Consider the following 25,903-nt stretch of genomic DNA (forward strand, 5'->3'; position numbering starts at 1 on the left):
GCCAGATCTCCAATGGAGCAGCCGGGACCCAGATATGGGGTACAAGTGTTCCCAAGCAGCAGCTCACCCCACTGCGCCATAGCACTTGCCTCAGAGGCAGAGGCTTCCGACACAGACCCTGGGACCTGAGTTTCAAGTCTGCCTGGTTTCTGTCTCATTAAATTGTGACATCTGCAGCTCTGAGCACACGGCGAGCTCCCAGCAGGAAGCCCTTTCTCACAGCAATCCGTGGAGAAAGCTCAGTGCTCCCCCCCGCCCCCCCCCCCCGGGCCCACTCACAGCAGGGCAGCTCCTGCTGAACGTCACCCCACTTGCCCCGGATGCTCTTGGAGGTTGCAGTAAGACACACTCTGTGCCCGTGAGGCTGTAGCAAGTCACAGGGAGAGAAGAAAGGCTTGCTTATAAATACCCTTTAATTGGTCCAAGAGCGCAACCCCTCTGAGGTCACCGATTGTGGGCATGTGGGTTCCTTCTGGGAGGCGGGCACACGGTGTTCTGTTCTAGGAAGGTGTCTGTTCAAGGCCTGGTTCTTACAAACGCGGCTGCACTCACACAGGGTATAAACACGGCCGCAGCCCCGTCTGGGCCCCGGATGTGCAAGGCCAGAGCGGCGAGCAGACCCGGCAGTTCTTGACGACTTGGCTGTGAATCATCACTCCCACATGGGTTCACTTAACGAGTGGTAATTTGGGAGTGGAGTGGCAGAAGGGCCCCAAATTAACTTCAGTGTCAGCCTTCTCCTCTCACTTGAAACTCCAGGGGCCTAAGCCTTGGGCGTTGGTCTCTTTCCAGGCTCTGGACACCTAGGGAGGTTTATATTCATTCGGATCCAGCAAGGACATTGGTGGCGGAGGGGACCCAAAGAAAGGTCTCACTCTGGGTTGGATTGTTCAGCACAGAAACCAAGCACAAAGAAGGAGGAAATGCCAAATTATTGAAAGGACATTGCAAGGTCAAAGTTTCTTGTAAGACAAAGACAGGTGCCATGCATAGCCACCTCTGGAGGGGCATGCACTGTTTTTATACTGTTGGAATTCTGACCTGTGTATGTATTATCCATTAAAAATGACTTGTAGCCCTACTCGTCAAAAGATTTCATATAGCAAGTGCTTAACATCCATAGGCTAAGGGGGCTGGCGTTGTGGCATAGTTGGTTAAGCTGATGCCTGTGATACCCACATCCCATGTGAGCACCAGTTCAAGTCCTGGCTACTCTACTTCCAATCCAGCTCTCTGCTAATGTGCCTGAGAAAGCAGTGGATGATGGCCCAAGTGCTTGGGCCCCTACCACTCCTGTGGGCGATCAGACGGGAGCTTTAGGCTGCTTGTTTTGGCCTGGCCCAGCCCTAGCTGTTAGAGCTATTTGGGTAGTGAATCAACAGATGGAAGATCTTTCTCTCAGTAACTCTGCCTTTCAAATAAACAAATGAACCTTTAAAAAAAAAAAGTAGTAAAATTACTTCTAAAAATATATAAACACACAGGTTAAACCACAAAGCTGGGGGATAGGCATTTGGCTCGGTGGTTAAATTGCCACTTGGGCCAACTGCATCCTGTACTAGAGCGCCTGGGTTTCAGTCCTGGTTCCTTTGCTCCCAATCTAGCTCTCTGCTAATGTGCACCCTGGGAGGCAGCAGGTGATGGCTCTAGTTCTTGGGTCCCTGCCACCCACATGGTAGGCTTGGATTGAGTTTCAGGCTCCTGGTTTTGACCTGGCCCAAACCTGGCTGTTGTGGACATTTGGGGAATGAACCAGCAGTTGGAAGATTCTCTGCCTCTCTGCCCTTCAAATAAAATGAAAAAAAAAAAAAAAAAAATGAAAACAATAGCAAAGCCACTATGCTATTTCAGAGAGGCATTTAGCAATGGCAGAGGCTACTGCGTGCCCAGGGCTTTTTGACAGAGCTTGGGAAATGGAGGCTCAGCTCGGAAGGAGCCACGCAGGGCCATTCGCAGGTCTGCTGGAAGCCAGAGCCTGCTCCTCAGCGAGGACCACCCCGCCTTCCTCCCTGGAGTGTGCAGTTGGAGGCACCAGCTGCTCTGGCAGCATCCAGAGAGATGCCATCTGTGAGGGAAACCTATTCTTAGAGTGCAGAGACAGTCGGTGGTGGAGGTGCCAACCCCCGGCAGCACTGGGTGACTTCGGGAGGCAGGAGGCTAAGGCGGCACCTTCAGCAGGTGGGCAGGGCGGGCTCACAGCAGGGCACGCTCGGCTCTGAGACCACGCGGTACAAGAAGGGACCGCAGATTCACTTTATCTGTGTCACACCCTTGAATTCTGCAGACGCTCCTGGGTGGCTGCTGCTATTACTACCAGAGCGCAGGATGGCGATGTCGCTTGTCCAGGGAAACAGAGGGGCCAGGGCTCCAGCCCAGCCACTCTGGCTCCACAGCCAATGTCCCTAACCGCCATGTCTACCTGCAGTACCGGAGGCCAGTTTTAGTTTGGGTTCCCCAGTAGCAGACCCTAAGTCAAGGATTTGAATGCAAGTGGGCCCAGGACACACTGGTTGGGGTGTGAGGAAGGGAGGGGGAGGGTGTGGTAGGCGACAGAAGCTCAAGCCTGCTGGGGTGCTCTGGGTGACAGCAGGGGGGCGCATCTCTGAGTTATCCCAGCTGAGGGCTGGGGGCCGTGTTAAATTCCCAGCACTTCAGGCCTGCTGCAGGGTGCGACGCGGGGGCCATGGCAAGGGGCGAGTCTGCAGGCTGCAGGACACAAGGCGGCAGCCGGCTGGTGTGTGCTGTAGTGGTGAGTTATGGTGGGGAAGCGGAGGGCACGCCCATTGTCTGCTATACAACCAAATTTCCCCTCAAACGCAAAACCTCAAGAGCTCAAACTCCACAGACTGAGCAAAAGATCTTCAAAGTCGCCCACTCCGAGCCTACAGGCAAACATTGTGGCTGAGAACACGACTTGCAACATCAGACAAAGTCTCCCCTCAGTTACCTATCAGCTCTGTGACTCATGCGTCACATGGGATAGTGGTTGGCCCCACATCCTCCCCACTGCCTCCTTACTCAAGGTGTGGCTCAGACCAGCCGCAGCGCATCACCTGGGAGCAGGGCAGAGACATGCAAACAGACTGCCAGGCCCCACCCACCACAGGCCCCCTGAATCAGAATCTACACCTTGGTAAGATCTCCAGTGACTCACAGGCACGATTCTATCGTAACATCTGAGATATAAAAAGAGACTGGTGCACTGTGACTACTAATAAGTATTCCTACTAGACCAAGGGTCTCACGTTGGTAAGTCATGGACCAGATTTTCCTTGGAGACTTGTTTAATGTCCTGGGATGGTTGAATAGAAACATCAGATTGGCACACACGTTCCCATCACGCCCTACTGTGTAGCACCCTGAATATTTCCATTTATACCACCACAGGTCCCTGGAGGCACGAGTGTGCACCCACTCCTCTCCAGCCCAGATCCTATAACTAGCAAACATTTGCATAACACCATAACACAGCTTAGCTTTCTCCATTTAAAGCAAGGCACTGAAAAAACCAAACCAAAAAAAAAAAAAAAAAAAAAAAAAACCACCAAAAAAACAGGCTTTACAATCAGATATATCTGGGTTCAAATCCTGATTTGGCTATCATGTTCACTGTATGACCTTGGGCAAGTTACCTTCCCTCTCTGACCCTGTTTCCACTTTTGTGAGACAGGGATGAGAAATGCTTGCAAGGTCACGGCACGGAAAGCGCCCAGGGGGAGGAAGAACTCACTAGGTGGAAGTAACCAGCAGCAGAGCAGCGGCCGTGGCTGCACGAGTCCAGTGTGGCCATCAGGTGCTGTAATAATTATTTTCATTTTCTGAGACACCAAGGGTTGGGGAGGCTGAGAAGTGCCCCAAGGCTACTCACTGGTGGTGTTGGCGCGCCAACCCACGCGTCCTAGCTCCTGACCTGCACTGTCCACTAGAATCTCCTGTGAGGACAGAAGCCCTCCAAGTCTTTATTGCCCAACATGGTGGCCACTGGCCACATGTGGCTATGAGCACCTGTCCACACTGAGGTGTGCTGGAGGTAAAAACACACTTTTGATTTTGAAGACTTAGCAGAAACAAGAATGTAAAATATCTCTTTAATTTTTTTATGCTGATTATCTGTTAAAATAATGACATTTTGAAATGCTGGGTTAAAACCTGTAATTAAGTTTCATGTCACCTGCTGCCTCCTACCCTTTTTAAAGTGGCTTCAAGAAAAATCCCAATTGCATGTACAGCTCACGTGTTTCTATTGGACAGTGGGGCTCTAGAACTTCTGCAGGAAAACAACACCTGAGCGAGGAGCGCCATGTTTTTCACAAGTAGCTGTAACCCACGGTCTACCAGCAAAGCACCCTCTATGACATAAGAACAGTGGAGAAAGAAGGCACCCACCAGAAAGGGGTCTCAGGGCCCTCCTCTGAGCTTGATGAGCCCAGGAGCCCAGAGGCGGGAGTGGCTTTGCCCTGATCCTAGCAGCACAGTGGGAACCACGCCCGAGCCTCCTCGGCCCGATTTGGCTCCCTGCTCCGCCACTCGAGTACCTCCCAGGACTTGCAGATCAGTGCTTCTGCCCGCGCGAGTGGAGCCCTCGGGTAACACGAGGCGGAGTGTGAGGCCGTGGTTCTGAGAAGGCAGGACTCTCTGGGAGGGTTTGTTGGTAGAGCCAGACCTCGAGCCGCAGCTCGCCACTGCCTGGAGCCTGTTGGGGCGGAGGAGCCCCCGTCAGCACCTCGGGTTGCATTACTTGGAGGGGCGGCTCTTGTTGTAGATGAGGAAGTCTGAGATGTCATGCCACACGTTGCTGTCGTCGTACAGGTAGGTCATGGAGGACTGCAGCGAGGGCTGCAGAGTGGACCTGTGATACTCAAAGAGCCACAGCACCAGCCCCCAGACCACCGCGGTGTGCAGCGGAAACGGGTCCCACTTGAGCTCAGGGATGTAGCCCTTCTCCACGCCCAGGCGGCACAGGGCAAACAGGACCCGTGACGTCAGGTACATGTTGATCTGCAGGGAGAGAACAGCGGGGATTACTGGAGGGCCCAGCTACTGGTAACCTTCTTCCTGCTTCCCCTGTGCCCTGGGGCGACCACTGTGCACTGGCTCAGGGTTTTCCTAAGTAGACGTACAAGATGAATAGAAGTGAGGAGAGGGCCTTGTGGTGCAGTGGGTTAAGCTGCTGCCTGGGACACCCACATTCCATATCAGAGTCCTGGTTGCTCAGCTTCTGACCCAGCTTCCTGCTAATGTGCCTGGGAGGGCAGCAGATAATGGCCCAAGGACTTGGGCCCCTGCCACTCACATGGAAGACCTGGGTGGAGTTCCTGGATCCTGGCTTTGGCCTGGCCCAGCCCTGGCTGTTGTGGGCACTTGGAGAGTGAACCAGATGGAAGATCTCTGTCTGTCTTTATCAGTCTGCCTTTCAAATAAATATAGAAATAAGTCTTGAAAAAAAAAAAAAAAGATGATTGCAAGTGGGATATAGTGGACATTTTAATATTTCTACTTTATTTTACTTTTTCTTTTTTTTTTTTGACAGGCAGAGTTGATAGTGAGAGAGAGACAGAGAGAAAGGTCTTCCTTTTTGTCATTGGTTCACCCTCCAATGGCCGCTGCAGCCAACGCATCATGCTGATCTGAAGCCAGGAGCCAGGCGCTTCTCCTGGTCTCCCATGCGGGTGCAGGGCCCAACCACTTGGGCCATCCTCCACTGCCTTCCCGGGCCACAGCAGAGAGCTGGCCTGGAAGAGGGGCAACTGGGATAGAATCCGGCGCCCCAACCAGGACTAGAACCCGGTGTGCCGGCACTGCAAGGCGGAGGATTAGCCTGTTAAGTCACGGCGCCGGCCTACTTTTTCTTTAGAAATTAAAAAAAATAATACATTTATGTGGTTCAAAGCAAAAAGTAATCTGACACCAACAATATATCCATAAAAGGAAAAAATTCATCAAAAACTTATAAATTTTCTCTGTGGAAGCCCACGTGAAGAGAAGGGAAAGAAAAGCGAGGGACCTGGAGCAGATATTTACAAACCTGTATCTGACAAGTGTTGGGATCTGGAATATTTCAAAACATTCACAAGGGGGCAGTGTTGAGACGCAGTGAGTTAGGCCACAGCTTGCAACACCTGCATCCCACCTCAGAGTGCTGGTTTGAGACCCAGCTGCTCCATTTCCAAACCAGCTGCCTGCTACTGTGCCTGGGAAGGCAGTGGACAATGGCCCAAGTGCTTGGACCCTGCCACCCACGTGGAAGACCTGAATGGAGTTCCAGTCTCCTGGTTTCAGCCTAGCCCAGCCCCAGCTGTTGTGGCCATTTAGGGAGTGAAGCAGAGGATGGAAGATCTCTCCCTTTCCTTCTCTTTCTCCCTCTCTGTTGCTCTTTCAAACAAATAAATACATCTTAAAAAAATATTCTGGCCGGCGCCGTGGCTCAACAGGCTAATCCTCCGCCTTGCGGCGCCGGCACACTGGGTTCTAGTCCCGGTCGGGGCACCGATCCTGTCCCGGTTGCCCCTCTTCCAGGCCAGCTCTCTGCTGTGGCCAGGGAGTGCAGTGGAGGATGGCCCAGGTGTTTGGGCTCTGCACCCCATGGGAGACCAGGATAAGCACCTGGCTCCTGCCATCGGAACAGCGCGCTGCGCCGGCCGCAGCGCGCTACCGCGGCGGCCATTGGAGGGTGAACCAACGGCAAAGGGAAGACCTTTCTCTCTGTCTCTCTCTCACTGTCCACTCTGCCTGTCAAAAAAAAAAATATATATTCTTGGGTACCAGTGCCATAGCTATGGCATGGCAGGAAAGCCACCAACTGCGGTGCCAGCATCCCATATGGGTGCTTGTTTGAGTCCCAGCTGCTCCTCTTCCAATCTAGCTCCCTGCTAATGGCCTGGGAAAGCAGCGAAGAATGGCCCAAGTGCCTGGCCCCTTGCTCCCATGTGAGAGACCTGGAAGAAGTTCCTAGCTCCTGGCTTCAGATGGGCCCAGCTCCAGCCACTGTGGCCATTAGGGGAGTGAATCAGCAGATGGACGATCTCTCTATATATATAACTCTGTCTTCCAAATAAATAAAAAGATCTTTTAAAAAATAAAATTCTCAAAACTCAACAGTAAAAAAAATCCATTAGAAAATGGGCAAAAGCACATAGCAGACTCATAGAATGACAGTTGTTTTAAGTAACACTGTGATCTCAAAATCAGCCCTTAAGGCCTCTTGGTTTGGTTGAAAGGCCCATGAGAGCATTTCAGGCATGGAAAGCCAAGACACTGTGGCAAAAAATGTCCTACATGAAGGATCTCTGTGAGACCCCAGTGGAAAGAAGTGGCCATCAAAGAAGAATATACTTTAATCTAAAGGGAGGAGAGAACTTCCACTTTGTTTATGGCCTTGTCCAAATACTGATGGAGATTGTGCACTTAAAATGCTCATTTCAAGAGCCTCAGGCATCATAATAAGAGTATTAATTGTTAAGTTAACAACAAAAATCACTGTGCACTAACTCCCCATGCAGGACCTCTGTCCTCAATGAGTTATACTAAGAGTTAATTGCAAAACTAGTTCTCAAACAGTTTGTGTGTGTGTGTGTGCAAATTGTTGAAATCATTACTTAGTATAGAGTTGGTCTTCTGTGTACAAAGTTAACTGAAAATGAATCTTAATGGAGAATGGGACTGGCAAGGAGAGAGGGAGGAGGAGGAGGGTGGGAGTGTAGGTGGGAGGACTGATATGATGGGAAGAATAACTTTATTCCTAAAGCTGTACTTGGAAAATTTGTACTCCTTAAAAAATAAATTAAAAAAAAAAAAAAGAAAATGGGCAAAAGATACACAGAGACATTTCACTAAATAGGTTACACAGATGGCAAAAAGGCGCATGAAAAGACGTTCAACATCATTAGCCATCAGGAAAATGCAAATTAAAACTGCAGTGAGCTAGCACTGCACTGTACATACATCTATCAGAATAGCTAAAGTAAATAATGTGATAAATCAAATTCTGGCTAGGGTGGGTAGAAACCAGATCACCTGTAAATTCCTGGTGGGAACATAAAACGGTACAGTCACTCTGGAAAAGTTTAGCAGTTTCTTTTTTCCTTTTTAGGTATATTTACTTATTTGAAAGAAAGAGCTAGAGAGAGAGACAGACAGACAGAGAGGAGAGAGGTCTTTCATCCATTGGTTCACTCCCCAAATGGATACAACAGCCAGGGCTGGACCAGACTGAAGCCAGGAGTCAGGAACTCCATCCTGGTCTCCCACATGAGTGACAGGGGCTTGCCACTTGGGCTCCCTAGGACGCATTAGCAGGAAGCTGGCCGGGAAGCAGAACAGTCGGAACCTGAACCAGGCACTCAGATATGGGATGCTGGCACTGCAAAGCGGCGGCTCAATCTGAGCCACAACGGCTGCCCCAGAGTCACTGGCTCTGACTGTGGCTTGAGAGTTGGGCTGGGCTGGGGACTGTCTTGTTCACTTACTATCTGACTTCAGTGTGTCTCCGAGCACCTACCAATGTGCCTGCCTGGCAGACAGTCTGGCTACTATTCAGATTGTTGCCTTCTTAGGTGACTTTGGCAGACTGTCTTTCAAGGAATGTAGGTTATCAAGTTTGTGACCACATGGTTGCTTACAGTGTTTCTTTATTATCTTTCTAGTGCCCAGGGGATCTGCAGCGATGGCCCCATTTCATTTGTGAAGGTGGTAAATCCTCCCCTTTCTTCTTAAGGAGCTACTAGAGGCTTATCAATTTCATTGTCTTTTCAAGAAACCAGCTTTTCCTTTAGTTGATTTCCTGTTTCCAATTTCATAGATTTCTGCTCTGATTTTTATTGTTGCTTCTGCTTCCTGTGGATTTAGTTTGCTCTTCCTTCTCTAAAGTGGTTTGGGTTAAGGCACTGCCTGCAATGCTGGCATCCCATATGGGCACTGGTTCAAGTCCTGACTGCTCCACTCCTAGTTCAGCTCCCTGATAATGTACCTGGAAAAGCAGCAGCCAATGGGCCAAGTATTTGGGCCTCTGTACCCATGTGGGAGACCCAGATGAAGCTCCTGGCTTAGGTCTGCCGAGCCTCAACTGTGTAGGGAATGAACCAGTGGGTGGAAGATCTCTCTCTGTGTCTCCTTCTCTCTAACTCTGCCTTTCAAATAAATAAAGAAATCTTTAAATAAAATTTTCCTAAGGTGGAAGCTCTGATTGATTTAGATCTTCTTCCTCTAATACATGTGTTCAATGCTATGGATACCCCCAAATATTGCTTTTACTGCATCCAGCAAATGTTGATAAACTGTTTTAATTTGTGTGCATTTTTAAAAAAGATTTATTTTATTTATTTGGAAGACAGAGTTACAGAGAGAGGTAGAAACAGAGAGAGAGAGAGGTCCTCCATCCACTGGTTCACTCCCCAGATGGCCGCAATGACCGGAGCTGTGCCAATCCAAAGCCAGGAGCCAGGAGCTTCTTTCAGGTCTCCTACGTGGGTGCAGGGGCACAAGGACTTGAGCCATCTTCTACTGCTTTCCCAGGCCATAGCAGAGAGGTGGATGGCAAGGGAAGCAGCTGGGACTCAAACTGGCATCCATATGGGATGTCGGCGCTTCAGGCCAAGGCTTTAACCCACTGAGCCACAGCACTGGCCCCTGTGTGCATTTTTTAAAAAAGATTTTATTTATTTATTTGAGAGGTAGAGTTACAGACAGAGAAAGGGAGAGACACAGAGAGAGGTCTTCCATCCGCTGGTTCACTCCCCAAATGGCCACAACAGGCAGAGCTGAGCCAATTCAAAGCCAGGAGCCAGGAGCTTCTTCTGAGTTTCCCACATCGGTGCAGGGGCCCAAGGACCTGGGCCATCCTCTACTGCTTTCCCAGGCCACAGCAGAGAGCTGGACTGGAAGAGGAGCAGCTGGGACTAGAACTGGCACCTACATGGGATACAGGTGCTGCAGGTGGAGGCGTAACCTACTATGCCCCTTGTGTGCATATTTTAAAACATGAAAATAAAAATTATTGGTGTAATTTAACAATATTTAAGGAATTTGGTGGAGACAAACAGGGATTACCAGCTTTTCACTTTTCAAAAGGATGTTAAAAAAAATAGCAAATAGCATTAGCTTCATCACTCATCACCATTTCACAAAAAAAGGAATTTGAAGGGCTGGTATTGTGGCGTAGTGGGTAAAGGCACCGCCTGCAGTGCCGGCATCCCATATGGGTGCCGTCCAAGTCCCAGCTGCTCCACTTCCAATCCAGCTCTCTGCTATGGCCTGGGAAGCAGTAGAAGATGGTCCAAGTCCTTGGGCCCCTGCACCCGCGTGGGGGACCCACGCTTCAGATCAGCACGGTTCTGGCCATTGTGGCCAGCTGGGGAGTGGACCAGCAGATGGAAGACCTCTCTCTGCCTCTATTTCTCTTTCTGTGTAAATGACTTTCAAGTAAATAAATAAATCTTAAAAAAAAAAAAAAAAAAAAAACAGGTGGGGCTGGCACTGTGGTACTGCGGTACTGCGGGTTAAATAAAGCTGCAGCCTGCAGTGCCAGCATCCCGTATGGGTGCCGGTTCGTGTCCTGGCTGCTCCGCTTTCGATCCAGCTCTCTGCCATGGCCTGGGAAAGCATTGGAAGATGGCCCAAGTCCTTGGCCCCTGCACGTGCATGGGAAACCCGGAATAAGCTCCTGGTTCCTGGCTTCAGATCAGCTCAGCTCTGGCCTTGTGGGCATTTGGGGAGTGAACCAGCAGATGGAAGACCTCTCTCTCTCTCTCTCTCTCTGTCTCTACTTCTTCTTCTTTTTTTAATTTTTAAATTTTTTTTATTTTTTGACAGGCAGAGTGGACAGTAAGAGAGAGAGAGACAGAGAGAAAGGTCTTCCTTTTGCCGTTGGTTCACCCTCCAATGGCCGCTGCGCTAGGCGCGCTGCGGCCGGCGCACCGCGCTCTTCCGATGGCAGGAGCCAGGTGCTTCTCCTGGTCTCCCATGGGGTGCAGGGCCCAAGCACGTGGGCCATCCTCCACTGCACTCGCTGGCCACAGCAGAGAGCTGGCCTGGAAGAGGGGCAACCGGGACAGGATCGGTGCCCCGACCGGGACTAGAACCTCGTGTGCCGGCGCCGCAAGGCGGAGGATTAGCCTAGTGAGCCACGGCGCCGGCCTCTCTGTCTCTACTTCTCTCTGTAACTCTGTCTTTCAAATAAATAAAAATCTTTTAAAAAAAATTTTAAAAATTTTTTTAAAAAGGAATTTGAACCCAGTCAAAGGGGGAGTTACAGGATAAGAGACAAGCTTTTGAGTGTACTGTTTTATGAAACTCTTACTCTAAGGTCATTTTATCCACATTTCACTCCAGAGAGTCGTTAGGTTTTATTTTAGACGTCTTTGGGGGACACGGCTGGTGCGGCGGTTAAGCTGCCCCCATATCAGAGTAAGTCCTGGATCCACCACTCCCGATCAAGCTTCTTGCTGATGTATACCCTGGGAAGTCGTGTGTTCGGTACTAGGGTCCACCCACGTGGGAGACCCACACGGAATTCCAAGCTTCTGGTTTCAGCCTGACCCAGTCCCGACTGTTGAAGGCATTTGGGGAGTGAACCAGCAGACGGAAGACCTCTCTCTGTCTCTCTGCCTTTCAGATAAAGTGAAAATAAAGTTCTTTTTTTTTTTTTTTTTTTTTTAAAGAAAAAAGAAAAGGAGGGGCCGGTGCCGTGGCTCACTTGGTTAATCCTCCACCTGTGGCGCCGGCATCCCATATGGGCGCTGGTTCTAATCCCAGTTGCTCCTCTTCCAGTCCGGCTCTCTGCTATGGCCTGGGAAGGAAGTAGAGGATGGCCCAAGTGCTTGGGCCTCTGCTCCCGCATGGGAAACCGGGAGGAAGCACCTGGTTCCTGGCTTCAGATTGGCGCAGCGCCGGCGTGGCGGCCATTTGGGGGGTGAACCAACGGAAGGAAGACCTTTCTCTCTGTCTCTTGCTCTCACTGTCTATAACTGTACCTGTCCCAAAAAAAAAAAAAAAAAAAAAAAGAACATTTTAATCCAGCGAGCAGAACACACATTTCAGGGGCCGTGGAATTCCAACAAGCTGCTTGGTTTACCAACGGGGAAAGGAGGGAGGAAGTAAATTTCCCAGAGTCACACAGGGCCTGGTGGATCACGGAGCTCGGACACAGCAGACAGCCAGGGGCTCATCGTCTTCATCTCCCCCTCCCCCATCTCTACTTGAACCGCGTCCAAGCCCCCAGCCCACGCCAGCGAGCTTTACCTGGCTGTTGATGTTATTGTTGTCTCCAAATATCAGGTAGCCCCCGATGAAGGCAGCCAGGAATGAGTGCACCTGGTGGGTCTTGCCCTGCATGCGGGACTGCAGGGCACAGAGACCCTTGTAGGCGAACACAAAGCAGGCCAGGTTCCGGGAATGGGTGTACGTGGCCTGCAGGATGGCCCGTAGCTTCTCCCGGAGGCTGCACAAACATAGGGAGCCCCCCGTGAGTGCAGGCCCGCTGGACCAGGCAAAGAGCTCACAGGCCTCTGTCCACTTTGTCCTCAGGGCTGCCCGCGCACCACATTTGGACCTTGACTGAATGCCACCTCCTCAAAGAAGCCTTCCCTGACCTCTCCTCATAGAAGAATGCCCATCACATCCCGTCCCCTTACCCTGCTTCTTGTTCCCTTTGCAGCCCTTGTCACCACCTGTCATGCAGATGCTCCGGCACTGTCTTTCCCTACCCCTGCCCCACGCAGTGGAAGCTGCCACAGAGTAGTGCCTAGATCTGCCTGGTTCATCCTCAGGGTCCAGAATGGGGCCTGGTACACAGTAGGTGCTCAATAAATATTTTTTTGAGTGAATATGTGAAGGAGTCATATGTAATATATGTAAGTGAGTCCCCGTTGTGTGCTGGATCTGGGATTCAAAACAAATCTGCTTGCTGCCCTCACGGGGCTGAGGATCTAAGGGAGAAGGGAACATGAACTAATCACAGGGCGGGTATATGGCACAGCGGCTACGACACTGCTTGGGATGCCCGCATTCCACACTGGGGTGCCTGGCTCAAGAACTAGCTACACTTCTAATTCTAGCTTCCTGCTAAAGCACGTCCTGAGAGGCAGCAGGTGGCGGCCCAAATGCTTGGGTCCCTGCTCCCTACATGGGAGACCTGGATTGAGTTCCAGGCTCCTGACTTCAGCCTGGGCTGTTGTAGGCATTTGGAGAGTGAACCAGCAGGTGGGAGATTCTCTGTCTCTCCCCCTGCCCTCATCCTCTCTATTTCTCTGCCTTTCAAATAAATAAAAATTAAGGAAATAAATGAGGGCCAAATTTTTCATTTAACAAGAGACGGTCCTGGGATCTGCAGAATAAAGAGGAGTTGATGAAGTCAAGAGGGCACTCAGCACCTGTGAAGGACCCGGGGGCCCGGGGACAGATGGGACCTGGACAACAAAGGACACTGTTACAGAGAAAGATGGGGGGTGGGGGCGGAAGTGGACCCACGCTCAGTTTTGTCTTTATCCTGAGAGGTGAGCACAGCAGGTGATTCAGTTTATCTTTTCAAGACCACTAGGGGGCAGCAAGGAGAAGGCAAACCCAAGTGCCCTCCGGGAGTGCTGGGGGCCACTTGGCCCTGTGGCAATCCACCAGATGGCGGCCTGGGTCTCGCCCCTCAGTTCTCAGCAAGAAGGCTAGACTTCCCTGTGAACTCCGGAGCTTGTCAATGTCACTGTGGACCCTGCCTTCAAAGGGGTCCCAGGGACTGACCACACTCCTCACCCCACCGCCACCACCAAGGTCCCAGCCACTAATACTGCTCACCTGAGTCTTTTTTTTTTTTTAAGATTTATTTATTTATTTGAAATGCAAATACCCTCCAGGCACATTAGCTGTGAACTGACCCAGCACCCTGATATGGGACTCCAGTGTCGCAAGCTTAATCCATTGTCACAACACCCCACTCACCTGGATTGGAGCCACTGCCACCTCAGGTTTACCTACTTCTGCCCGTGTGCTCCCCTCACCCCACCAATCTGTTCCTAAATTCTTGACCTTCACACTGTTAAAACCAAAGTCAGACACGGGCACCTCCCTGCTCAGAACCTTATGATTCCCTGCTCCCCTTAAAGGAAAAGCCAGACTCCCCTCACAGCTTAAATCTGGGCAGGACGAGTCCCAGGTACCGCCGTGAGCCTCCCCTCTGTCTGCCTTCCCCTTTGACTCCTCGGCTCCAGCCTCCTCACACCCACCAGGCAGGATCCCACCTCAGGACCCTTGCACCCCCATTCCTGCACTCTCCCCCCGACAGTGCTTCATTTACTTCCATGTCACTCCCTCCCAGAGACCACGCCCATTGAACTCTGCAACCCTCCCCACCTCCCCGACCTCCACTCCCCTCCCCTCATATTCCTGCTCCTGTTTTGCCTTTTGCCGTGTTTATTACCTTTCAAGGCACCACACACCTTCCTTCTGTTTCTTTTCCACTACCCCATGCAAGACCATACGCTCTGGGAGGACCGAGAGTGCTGGTTTGTTTTGTTCCTTGCTGTCCTGAATGAATGAGTTCATTAAAAAAAAAAAAAAATTCAGGGGCCGGCGCAGTGGTGGCATAGCGAGTAAAGCCACCGCCTGCTGTGCCGGCATCCCATTTGGGAGCCAGTTTGAGTCCCAGCTGCTCCACTTCTAATCCAGCTCTCTGCTATGACCTGGGAAAGCAGTGGAAGATGGCCAAGATGGCCAAGTTCTTGGGCCCCTGCATCTGTGTGGGAGACTGGGGAAAGCTCCTGGCTCCTGGCTTTGGATCAGTGCAGCTCCAGCCATTGCGGCCATCTGGGGAGTGAATCAGTAGATGGCAGACCTCCCTCCCTCTCTCTCTCTCTCTCTCTCTCTCTCTCTGCCTCAACCTCTCTGTAACTCTGCCTTTCAAATAAATAAATCTTAAAAAAAAAAATTCAGAGCGCCCCAGGTGAGTCTCTACACCTGTTTCCATGAGAAGACATTTTCCGAGAGGTGCCTTGAGGCAGTGTTAGAGGTCAGGGACAGCTTCCCAGAAGACGAGCTCTTCAGAGAACAGGTGTGGGTGCCAGGAGGGAAATAAAGGCAGGGCGAAGAGGAAAGGGCATTCCTGGAAGGGGGCGGTGCCTGAGCACTGCTGGGGCACATGTGTGGGATGGCGGCAGGTTCTGTACAGTGCCACGGGCAGCCGGGGGTGCACCCTGCACGGATACGGCCCAGGCAAGGCTGTAGAAGGCCGGGCTGGGCAGCTGGGCATCTTTGGGAGGACACTGGGGAGCCAGGGGCATTTTTTAGGCAGAGGTAATGGGGTCAGAGGTGTGACTGGGGGACAGGCTAGATCCAGCCACAGAGCTATTGCAACTGTCCCGGCCCTGGGAGCTGACCCCATTCTGTCCCAGTTGGCAGGGCGTCCCGAGAGGGGGGCACGTACCTGCCGCTCCTGAAGAGAAAGGTCATGACCAGCGCGTGAGGGGCCCGGATTTTGACTCCATAGCTGTAGGAACAGAGGAAGGCAGTTACCACGGCATCGCGGTGCCCAGTTCCCCCTGCCCCGGCTGCTCCCTGCAGCCCCTTGTTCCCGCCCCTCGCGCCAACACCACTTTTGGAGAAGTAATGCTGGCTTCGCAGTTGGCTCTCAATTCAAATTCCAGCTCTAAATTTCGTGGTGGTGCAGCCTCGGGCTTGACACTCTGCGGAGCCTCCATTTCTCCATCTGTAAAAGGGAGGTGAAGTCTCGGAGCGCTGGTTGTGATTCAGCGGAGGGAGACGATGTGGGTAAGAGGTCACCACCATTCCTGCTCTACTGGCTTTGTGGAGTTGCTCCCTTGCCTCCGTCTGATGGTCCCCCTGCAGGCAGATTCTCCTTCTAAAATCATAAATTTGGGGCTGGTGTGTGGCATAGCCAGTTAAGCCACCACCTGTGATGCCAGCACCCCATATGGATTCAAGTCCTGGCTGCCCCACTTCCAATCCAGCTCCCTGCTAATGCACCTGAGAAAGCAGTGAAGGATGGCCCAAGTGCTTGGGCCCCTGCACCCACGGTTGGGAAAAACCTCCAGGCCCCTGGCTTTTGCCTGGCCTACCTCTGGCCATTGAGGCCATTTGGGGAGTGAACCAGCAGATGGAAGACCTCGTTCTCTGTCTGTTCCCTACCCCCCAACTCTCCCTTTCAAATAGATAAAATAAAATAAATCTTTTAAAAAACACAAACCCCTGGGGCCAGTATTGTGGCAGAGCAAGTTGAGCCTCCACCTGCGATGCATGTGGGCACCAGTCTGAGGCCCAGCTGCTCCATTTCCGATCCAGTTCCTTGCTGATGCTCTTGAGAAAGCAGCAGAGGATGGCACAACTCCTTGGGCCTCTGCACCCACATAGGAGACCAGGAAGAAACCACTGGCACTGGCACTGGCCTGGCCCAGACCCAATTGTTGCAGCAATTTGGGGAGTGAGCCAGCAGATGAAAGATGTCTTTGTTTCTCTCTCTCTCTCTGCCTTTTTAGTAAATAAATCTAAAAGAAAAAATTGTGCAACAGGACTTGGCCCCTACTCACCTCTCCCTGTGCCCCTTGAATCCTGCTCCAGCTCCCCTGGCCTTCCTGGGGTTCCTCTGACCACCAGCTTCCTCTCTACCTCCCGACCTTGGCCCAGACCGTTCCCTGTGCCTGAGTCCCCTGCCCCTACTCCTTACACAGCCTCCTTTCCCTCAGCTCCCTGGTCCCAGCTGGGATGCTCCAGGCGATGTGTTCATCACTTTCCACTCCCAGTCTCATGGCTCACTTGTTGCTGTGACCTCTGGGAGTCTGGCTTCTCCCCTGAACAGTCCCTGGTACCCTGCACAGTATTTGACATACGGTATGTGCTCAACAGATGATTGCTGACTGATTTCCAGTATAGTCCTAAATGAGCCACGAAGGAAAGTAATTTCTGGGAGGTTCTACCCTTAGTTTGGTCCATCTTGTTGTTATCTTTTTATTTCTTTATTTTATTTGAAAGGCAGAGTGACAGAGAGAGGGAAGAGAGATTTTACATCCACTGGTTTGCTCCCCAAATGGTTGCAATAACCAGGTCTGGATCAGGCCAAAGCCAGGATCCAGGTATTCCATCCAGGTCTCCCACATGGGTGGCAGGGTCACAAGTACTTGAGCCATCATCTGGTGCCTCCCAGGAGCATTAGCAGGGAGCTGGGCCAGAGGCAGAGGTAGGAATTCTTTTTTTTTTTTTTTTTTTTTTTTGACAGGCAGGGTGGATAGTGAGAGAGAGACAGAGAGAAAGGTCTTCCTTTTTGCCGTTGGTTCACCCCCAATGGCCGCCGCGCTGATCCGAAGCCAGGAGCCAGGTGCTTCTCCTGGTCTCCCATGGGGTGCAGAGCCCAAGGACCTGGGCCATCCTCCACTGCGCTCCTGGGCCACAGCAGAGAACTGGACTGGAAGAGGAGCAACTGGGACAGAATCCGGTGTCCCAACCAGGACTAGAACCCGGGGTGCCGGCGCCGCAGGTGGAGGATTAGCCTATTAAGCTGCGGCACCGGCCTGTGCATTGCTTTTAAAGTCATTAAACATTTTTAAAAGACTTATTTATTTATTTGAAAGAGTGATAGAGAGAAAAAGAGAGATCTTCTATCTGCTGCCTCACTCCCCAAATGGCCTCAACAGCTGGGGCTGGGCCAGGTTGAAGCCAGGAGCCTGGAACTCCATTTGGTCTCCCAGGTGGGTGTAGGCGTAGCCATCAATGCCTTTCCAGGACAATTAGCAGGGAAGCCAGATCAAAAGCAAAACAGTCAGGACTCCAGCCAGTGCTGGCTCCTGGCTTCAGATGGGGTCCGTTCTGGCTGTTGTGAGCATTTGGGGAGTGAACCAGCAGTTGGGAGAACTCTCTCTAATAAATAAAAATCTGAAAACTAAATATAGGGAGGAGTACAGGTATCTGCATGGTTCCTATTTCTGCAGGAAGACACGTGAGAATGAATAAGAGGTGGCCACCAGGCGAGGGGACTGGACAGGGAGGCGGCAGGAAGCTTTAGCATCTAACCTTTTCTGTCTCTAGTAAATGTGCTAGCTAATGTAAACAGGAGGGGTCAGCACTGTGGTGTGGTGGGCTAAGCCTCCGCCTGCAGCGCCGGCGTCCCATATGGGCACGGGTTCATGTCCCGGCTGCTCCTCTTCTGATCCAGCTCTCTGCTGTGGCCTGGGAAAGCAGCAGAAGATGGCCCAAGTGCACCCGTGTGGGAGACCTCAAAGAAGCTCCTGGCTCCTGACTTCGGATCAGTCCATCTCTGGTCGTTGTGCCCATTTGGGGAGTGAACCAGTGGATGGATGACTTTTCTCTCTGTCTCTTTCTCTCTCTGTGTGTAACTCTACCTTTCAAATAAATAAATGAATCTTAAAAAAAAAAGGGGGGGGGGAGAAATTTACACTGTTAACTCTTTGAAGCTGGTGCTATTGCTGTAGAGGGCACCCGCATCTCTCATCTTCTCCCCTGCCTGGCAGTGGGCAGAAGGCCCAGGGCCCTCCACCCCAGCAAGCCTGCCTCCCCCAGCACCTGCCAAAGCCACCTCTCTTTCTTCTGATCCAAGAGGTCCTCAGCCACCTCCACTGGCCACAGCTAAATAAACGGTCCTTCAGCCATGGCTCACTTGGCTAATCCTCCGCCTGCAACGCCAGAATCCCATATGGGCACCGGGTTCTAGTCCCGGCTGCTCCTCTTCCAGTCTGTCAGCTGTGGCCCGAGAGGGCAGTGGAGGATGGTCCAAGCGCTTGGGCGCCTGCACCTGTGGGGGAGACCAGGAGGAAGCACCTGGCTCCTGGCTTCGGATCGGCATAGCTCTGGCTGTAGCGGCCATTTGGGGGGTGAACCAATGGAAGGAAGACCTTTCTCTCTGTCTCTCTCTCTCAATGTCTAACTCTACCTGTCAAATAAAAAAAAAATGGTCCTTCCTTCTACCCCAGACTCACTCTGAACAGTGCCCCAAACTCCCTACACCTGCCAAGCCCCTCCCTGAAGTCCTCACACTCAGACAGGAGTGGGTCACTCTCCTGTTCACAGCATCACTCCTGGGAAAAGGGACGCCTGGATTAGACAGGACTTGCAGGACACCATACAGTGCAGCGCGATGTTCTGGAGAGCCTTGGCCTGAACAAACTACCTGTAGAGCACCTTCGTGGGACGACTGGGACGATGTGACTCCCGACCAGGTGACAGCCACTATTATAGAATTAGCATTAATTTATTCAGTGCCATCAGCATAATTTAGCCACATAGGAGAATGCTCTTATTTTTATAAATGCATATTAAAATACTTAGAAGTGGTTTGATGGAGTTCCTGGCTCCTGGTTGGGGCCTGGCCCAGGCCTAGCCATTGCAGCCATTTGGGGAGTGAACCAGCAGATGGAAGATCTTTCTCTCTCTGCCTCTCTCTCATAACTCTGTCTTTCAAATAAATAAATAAAATATGTAAAGGTGAATATCAAAGTAACTTAAAATATACAAAGTTTGGAGCCTGCGCTGTGGCAATGGCATCCCATGTGGGCACTGGTTCAAGTCCCAGCTGCTCCACTTCTGATCCAGCTCCCTACTAATGGCCTGGGAAAGCAGTGGAAGATGGCCCAGTGCTTGGACCCCTGCACCCATGTGGGAGACCTGGAAGAAACTCCTAGCTCTCGGCTTCGGATTGGCCCAGCTCCAGTTGTTGCAGACATTTGGGGAGTGAACTAACAGATGGAAGATCTCTCTCTCTCCCTTTCTCCCTCTCTTTCTAACTCTGCCTCTCAAATAGATGAATAAATCTAAAAAAATTTTTTACAAAGGTCACGTATCTCAGTCATCCATGTTGGCCTCCCTGAACAGATCACAGTCAGCATATTCTATTCCACCTCCGGGCTTTTGTTCAAGCCATTGCCTTACCTTGGATGCCCTTTTCTCTCTGACAAACTCCAAGGCAGCCTTCAAAAATATCACCATCACCTCCTCCAAAAATATCACCATCACCTCCTTCAAAAATATCACCATCACCTCCTTCAAAAATATCACCATCACCTCCTCTGTAAAGCATTCCTGATAACCTGGTATTGTCATGATGGTTTATACTTTTTTAATTATTTAATTTTTATTTGGAATGAAGAGAGACAGAGACAGACGGACAGAGAGGTCTTCCATCCATTGGTTTACTCCCCAAACGCCCACAACAACCAGGGTGGGGCCAGGCCAAAGCCAGGAGCCTGGAACTCCATCCATATATCCCATATGGGTGGCAGGAGCCCAGGTACTTGACCCATCAGCTGCTGCCTCCCAGGGTGCACATGTGCAGGAAGCTGGAATCGGAAGAGGAACCAAGTCTTGAACTCAGGAACTTCATGTGGGATGTGGGCGTCCCAAGCCAAATACCCACCCCGTGGTATAGTAGGTTAATTGTCAGTCTCTCCTCTTGAACTTGAGATCCTCAGAGATGAGCACACCGTCTTCGCACTAACCAGCAATGGGAACACTGCCTCTGCATGGATGACTTTGTCGCTTATATTGTGCAGGAGAGGAAACCGAGGCCAGAAGCGAAGGACCACTCAGCTTTTAAAATGAAGCAACTGGGATTGCAGCCCAAGGGCCTGACTGCAGACAGCGCCTGCCCCAGCCTGGAAGGCCCACGGGAGGCGCAGGGAGAGCTGGAGTGGGGGCGGGTGTACAAAGTCAACATTGGGCAATGCCTGCTGGTGGCAGGATTATGTGGCTCCTATTCCCTCTTACTTTGCCCTGTGAATACCCTGGCAAAGGGGCCACTGATGTAATCATCTCAGGGTCCACCGCACCCTGCTCACACCAAGGAGTGGCTGATAGGATCTGGTCAGACCCAGCCGGAACCAGCTTCTACCTGACTCTCAGTGTCCGTGGAAGCCAACAGCTCAGCTTTGGGATTGGGCAACCCTGGGTTTGAACCCTGGCTCCAACCCCGGCCAAGGGATGTGACCCTGAGCAAATGAGTTTACTTCTCTGAGCCACCGTCTTGTCATCCGGAAAATGGAACAATGGTAACTCCCACCGTGCACACTTCCTAATACATTCAATAACTATTTGAGAGCCGATTATATACGAGGTGCTGGGGGTACTCCAAGCAACAAAGCAGAGACATTTCTGTCCTCATGAGGCTCACTTTGTAGTGAAAGAGACACATTATAAAAACAAGATATATGACAGAACTGCTTGTGTCAGATGCTGACAGTACTACAGAGAAACATCAGGTGGGGCGTTCAGGGAGGGTCTCAGTGAGGAAATGACCCTTACGCAGAGTCCTCAAAGAGGTGAGGGAGTAGGGCTGGTGCTGTGGTGTAGCAAGTCAAGCCTCTGCCTGCGGTGCCGGCATCCCATAGGGGCGCCAGTTTGAGACCCAGCTGTTCCACTTCCGATCCAGCTCCCTGCTAATGTGCCTGGGAAAGCAGTGGAAGACGGCCCAAGTCCTTGGGCCCCTGCACCCACAGAAGAGACCCAGAAGAAGCTCCTGGCTTTAGTCTGGCCCAGCCCTGGCTGTTGCAGCCATTTGGGGAGTGAACTAGCAGTTGGAAGATTGTCTGTCTGTCTGTCTCTCCTCTCTCTGTAACTCTGCCTTTCAAATAAATTTTAAAATATATATATTTTTAAAAAAGGTGATGGGGTAAACCAGGTGGACATCAGGTGAATATGACATAGGAACAACAGCCAACAGTTATACATACACAGGTGCTGTGCTAAACATCTCGCACATATGGACAATCATCTGATAGCATCAGTGCAATCATCCTGCCCATGTTACAGAAGTTGAGGTGAAATGACGAACCCAAGACCTCCCAGGTGGGAGGCAGTGGGCAGTCCACAGCTTCACCACTGAGCCCAGCTGCCGTGAGGATGCCGGCTGCAGGGACACAGGGGGCCTTCTCAGGCTTGGTGTCGCTCTGTCCCCAGCTCTGGCACATTGGGTCCTCAATCAATGCTGGTTGCTGTGCGTGAGGTTTAAAGGAGGCCAGGCTCCCTTCCAGGCATCACCCAGGCAAAATGACCCCCATACTTCCTGTCCTGCAGGTATGAAGGCCAGGGTGAGATCAGTTTCCCCAGCTTCTTTTACACCTGTTGTCACGCCCAGACATACCGGTGCCACATGGGGACTTAGCGCTGGAGTCCTACAGATGAGGCGTGAGACACAGGATGGAAGCCCATGGACAGCGGCATGTGGGGAGCCTAGGCGTCCACCTGCCTGCTGGAGGCGAGTCAGAGTCCAGTTTCCCAGCTATGCAGATGTGGCCACGGAGGCCTGACAGGGCCAAGGGTACACCATGAGGTGGGGTCAACCAGACCCAAATGAAGGAATACAGCAGCTGGCACGGAGAGGCCCAGTTGTAAAACGCGGAGGACCCCGAAACAGCACGGTGGGAGCCCCAGATCAGACCGGGCAAGGTGCCCGGTACCCAAAACCCAGCTCCCGCTGCACGGATGGTGCACACTGAGACCTGGGGGCATGCGAGCGCTGCTCAAGGGCGCCCAGTGCGGCGGCGCCAGGCCTCGAACTGGCACCTCCGACCCATGCCAGGCCCGCCCCTCGGCCCCTGCCAGCCCGACGCCCCACTTACACGGCCCCGTTCCGGAAGCCCTTAAGCACGGCCAAAGCAGCGTGGTAGCGGCGCTTTCGCAGCAGCGTGTTGACGGCCAGGAGCAGAGCCTGCAGCTGCGGCGGGGCGGCCATAGCGCGGGACGCGCGCGAGGTTGAGGGACGGAGCCGGACTCGCACTGACAGCCCCTGGTTCCTGCTGCACAGCCCAAAGTGCCAGGGCAACGCCGCCTCGGCTTTGCTCCCATAGGCTGAATCGGCTGTCACATACACAAGGAAAGCCAATCACAGAACGCAACCGTCTACGAGGCGAATGAGACTTCTCTCGCACTTCGGAATACCTGTCTGATTGGGAGCGAAGGGAGAGCTTCTAACCAATCACAGTGGGCTCTGACGTCTCAAGAAAGTCACACGCCTGGGTTTGTCCAATCATAAGGCAGTTTCCTTAGGGGCGTGTCCAACCTCGCCTCGGGTTCGGAGGGAGGCGTGTCACCTGTGGACTTGGCAGCAAGGGCGTTTGCTGGAGCGGAGCCGCCCTCCTCGGAGCTGGGATGGGCGACTTCTAGGTGGCGACACCGGGAAGACCGGGTTTCGTCTTGACACAGGACAATTCCGGCCGTGCAGTCCTTATCACAGCGATCTTCTCGGAGCGTAAATCACATGGCACCCTCAGCGGCTTCCACTTAAAGTACAAACTCCTTCCCAAGGCCGGCGACAGACGACCTGGCGGGATCAGCCTGCCTCCTGTCTGTCTGTCTGTCTGTCTGTCTGTCTATCTATCTATCTATCTATCTGTCTGTCTGGTAGAGTTACAGACAGTGAGAGGGAGAGACAGAGAGGTCTTCCTTACGTCGGTTCACTCCCCAGATGGCCGCCCGGGCTGGAGCTGCGCTGATCCGGAGCCAGGAGCCAGGAGCTTCTTCCGGGTCTCCCATGTGGGTGCAGGGGCCCGAGCACTTGGGCCATGGATGGGTGACATTTACATACTATGTTACTGTGTGAGGTTCCTGTTGGGTGACTGCTACATATGGAGTGGTGGCTGTGACTTGTGAGGGCCACCTCTGGTATTCTGGCCACGTCGTATCTACCTGCAATATTGTTGTCAAAGGTCGGAGAAGAAGAGAATATTGGGTGTATTTTATCACTGGAACTGAATTTTCTATTTGCTTTTTTTTTTTTTTAAATAATGGTAGTCTAATTTGTCACTGAAAACAGTGACTATGGTAGATAATACACAAAAGTATTCTCTTAAAAGCTCTGCAATACTTACACACATGAGTAGTGATCAGGCCGATTATTAAGCTGGTAACTGCTAACACAAAGACGTGACTCTTGGAGCACCGAAGCCTCCTAGGACATGAGGGCATTTGCGGGTTTCAGTTCAACAACCACACAAGGTAGGAGGCACGAAAGTGAAAGTTCAGGGCATGTCCACAGTGAAGTCTTGAAATGCAATCTGATCGCAGTCAGCCGAGACGCGCAGGGATTGGACGCTTCAGCCTAGTGTGATCTGAGCCTCTGCACACCCCGTGCCTCGAGCCAGGGAGCTGCAGAAAAGATGGCTTTGGAGCTGAGCAAAGCGGTTCAAGGAATGAGAAAGAGGCACTTTTAAAACTTCTTCCTTGAGAAGTTGGGACCATTGATGAGTCCTTTTGTATCCCAGGATCCCAGGGAGTAGATCAAGGAATCCCAGATAGGAGGCTGGTGGTGTGGCGTACTGGGTTAAGCTGTCGACAACAACGCTGGCCTCCCATATGGGCACTGGTTCAAGTCCCAGCTGCTCCACCTCTGATCCAGCTCCCTGCTAAAGGCCAAGGAAGAGCAGCAGCAGATGGCCCAAGTATTGGGCCCCTGCCACCCTTGTGGGAAGCCTGCCACGCCCCTAGCAGAACTGGTACAAGTATCACCCTGAAGAGTGAGTCACTCAGCCCTGACATTTGGCCCTCATTGGCACTGGGTATTTGGGAACCACCCCCGCAAGTTCTTCCTGGGTTCTACCTTTCACTTGCGCTGGGAGTTTCTTCTCGCAAAGATTCCTCACAGGTGCTCAGGCTACAGAGAAGCCATCGTGGGAACACTCAGTGCCTGGCAACACTTGAACAATTTCACCTGAGTTCCTCAGGGCAGGCTCTGTTTATTCAGCGTTGCCCAGAGAACTGAATTGTAGGCGGGAAGCACCTCGGGACTGCTTCCTGTGCACCATGCTTGTTTCCTGGATGCTTCAGGGGCCACTGCATCTTCCTAGCACCCTATGAGGCAGGCTCCATGGGAAACTGAGGCACAGGAAAGCAAAGTACCCTGTCAGAGATGACAGACTCGGTAAGCAATGGCCAAGGTTTGAATCCAGGCTCCCCGGCTCCAAAGTCTCTGATTTTAATCACTATATGAACTTGCTAGGGCTGCATAATAAAACACCATAGACTGCGCAGTTAAACAGGAATGGATTTAAACGACTCTGGAGGCCACAAGTCCAAGACCAAGGTATCAGCAGGTTTGGTTTCTCCTGAGGTCTCTCTCCTTGGCTGCAAATGGCCACCTTCTCATTGTGTCCCAACGTGGTCGCTCCCATCTCTGTGCGTGTCTTCATCTCACCTTCTTAGAAAAACACTAGTCACGGGGCCAGCATTGAGGTGCAGCAGGGTAAGCCATCGCTTGCAACATCAGCACCCCATATTAGCACAGGTTCAAGACCTCGCTGCTCCTCTTCCCATCCAGCTCTCTGCTAACGTGCCAGGGGAGGCTGCAGAAGATGACCTACGTACTTGGACCCCTGCTACCCATGTGGGAGACCTGGATGGAGTTCCTGGCTCCTGGTTTCGGCCTGGCCCAGTCCTGCTTGTTGCAGCCATCTGAGGAGTGAACTAGCGGATGGAAATGCTCTCTCCCTTGCTCTGCCTTTCAAAAAGTAATTAATTTAGAAAAAACACCAGTCTAGGGCCCACCTGTAAACTTTGTGGTCTTAATCACTCTTTAGAGGCCCCATCTCTGAGCACAGTCAGAGATACCGGGGGTGGGGGGTGGGGTGGTGACATCCACATAGGCTCTCAGGAACAGGCATCTGTAACAGTCATGTGCAGCCTGGCCGTCTGGGTCTGCGCTGCCTTTGCCCTGCCTGCCGCTGGGGGTCTGCTTTGAGCTGATCATCACTCCCCCTCCCCACGGAGAAGTTAGCTCTCCCGGTGCGGCTGGGGCACTGGGCAGGCAGTGGAAATGTTTCAGAACTTCCCTCTTTTCTGCTGGCCCTGTGCCTGGCGTTTCTACATGACTTACTCACAGTGCCCAAGCCTTCAGGCTGGCCTTAGGTTCTTTTCAGGGCCAACCAGGTGACCCTGAGGGGGTAGGAGGGGACTTATAAGAGTTTGGTGGATG

At 52.0% G+C, this 25,903-nt stretch overlaps 1 protein-coding gene across 1 annotated transcript; it reads right to left on the reverse strand.

The window, feature by feature from the left end:
- Positions 1–291: 291 nt before the first annotated feature.
- Positions 292–22,728, reverse strand: PXMP4 (peroxisomal membrane protein 4). The gene is made up of 4 exons (XM_062204046.1): positions 22,557–22,728; positions 15,404–15,466; positions 12,235–12,433; positions 292–4,998 (listed from the first exon to the last, which is right to left on the reverse strand). Exons 1-4 carry the CDS (start codon positions 22,667–22,669, stop codon positions 4,735–4,737), a joined length of 639 nt encoding a protein of 212 aa, XP_062060030.1. The 5' UTR covers positions 22,670–22,728; the 3' UTR covers positions 292–4,734.
- Between the last annotated feature and the right edge of the window lie 3,175 nt (positions 22,729–25,903).

Source organism: Lepus europaeus, chromosome 10 (assembly GCF_033115175.1).
Source record: "Lepus europaeus isolate LE1 chromosome 10, mLepTim1.pri, whole genome shotgun sequence".
NCBI lineage: Eukaryota > Metazoa > Chordata > Mammalia > Lagomorpha > Leporidae > Lepus > Lepus europaeus.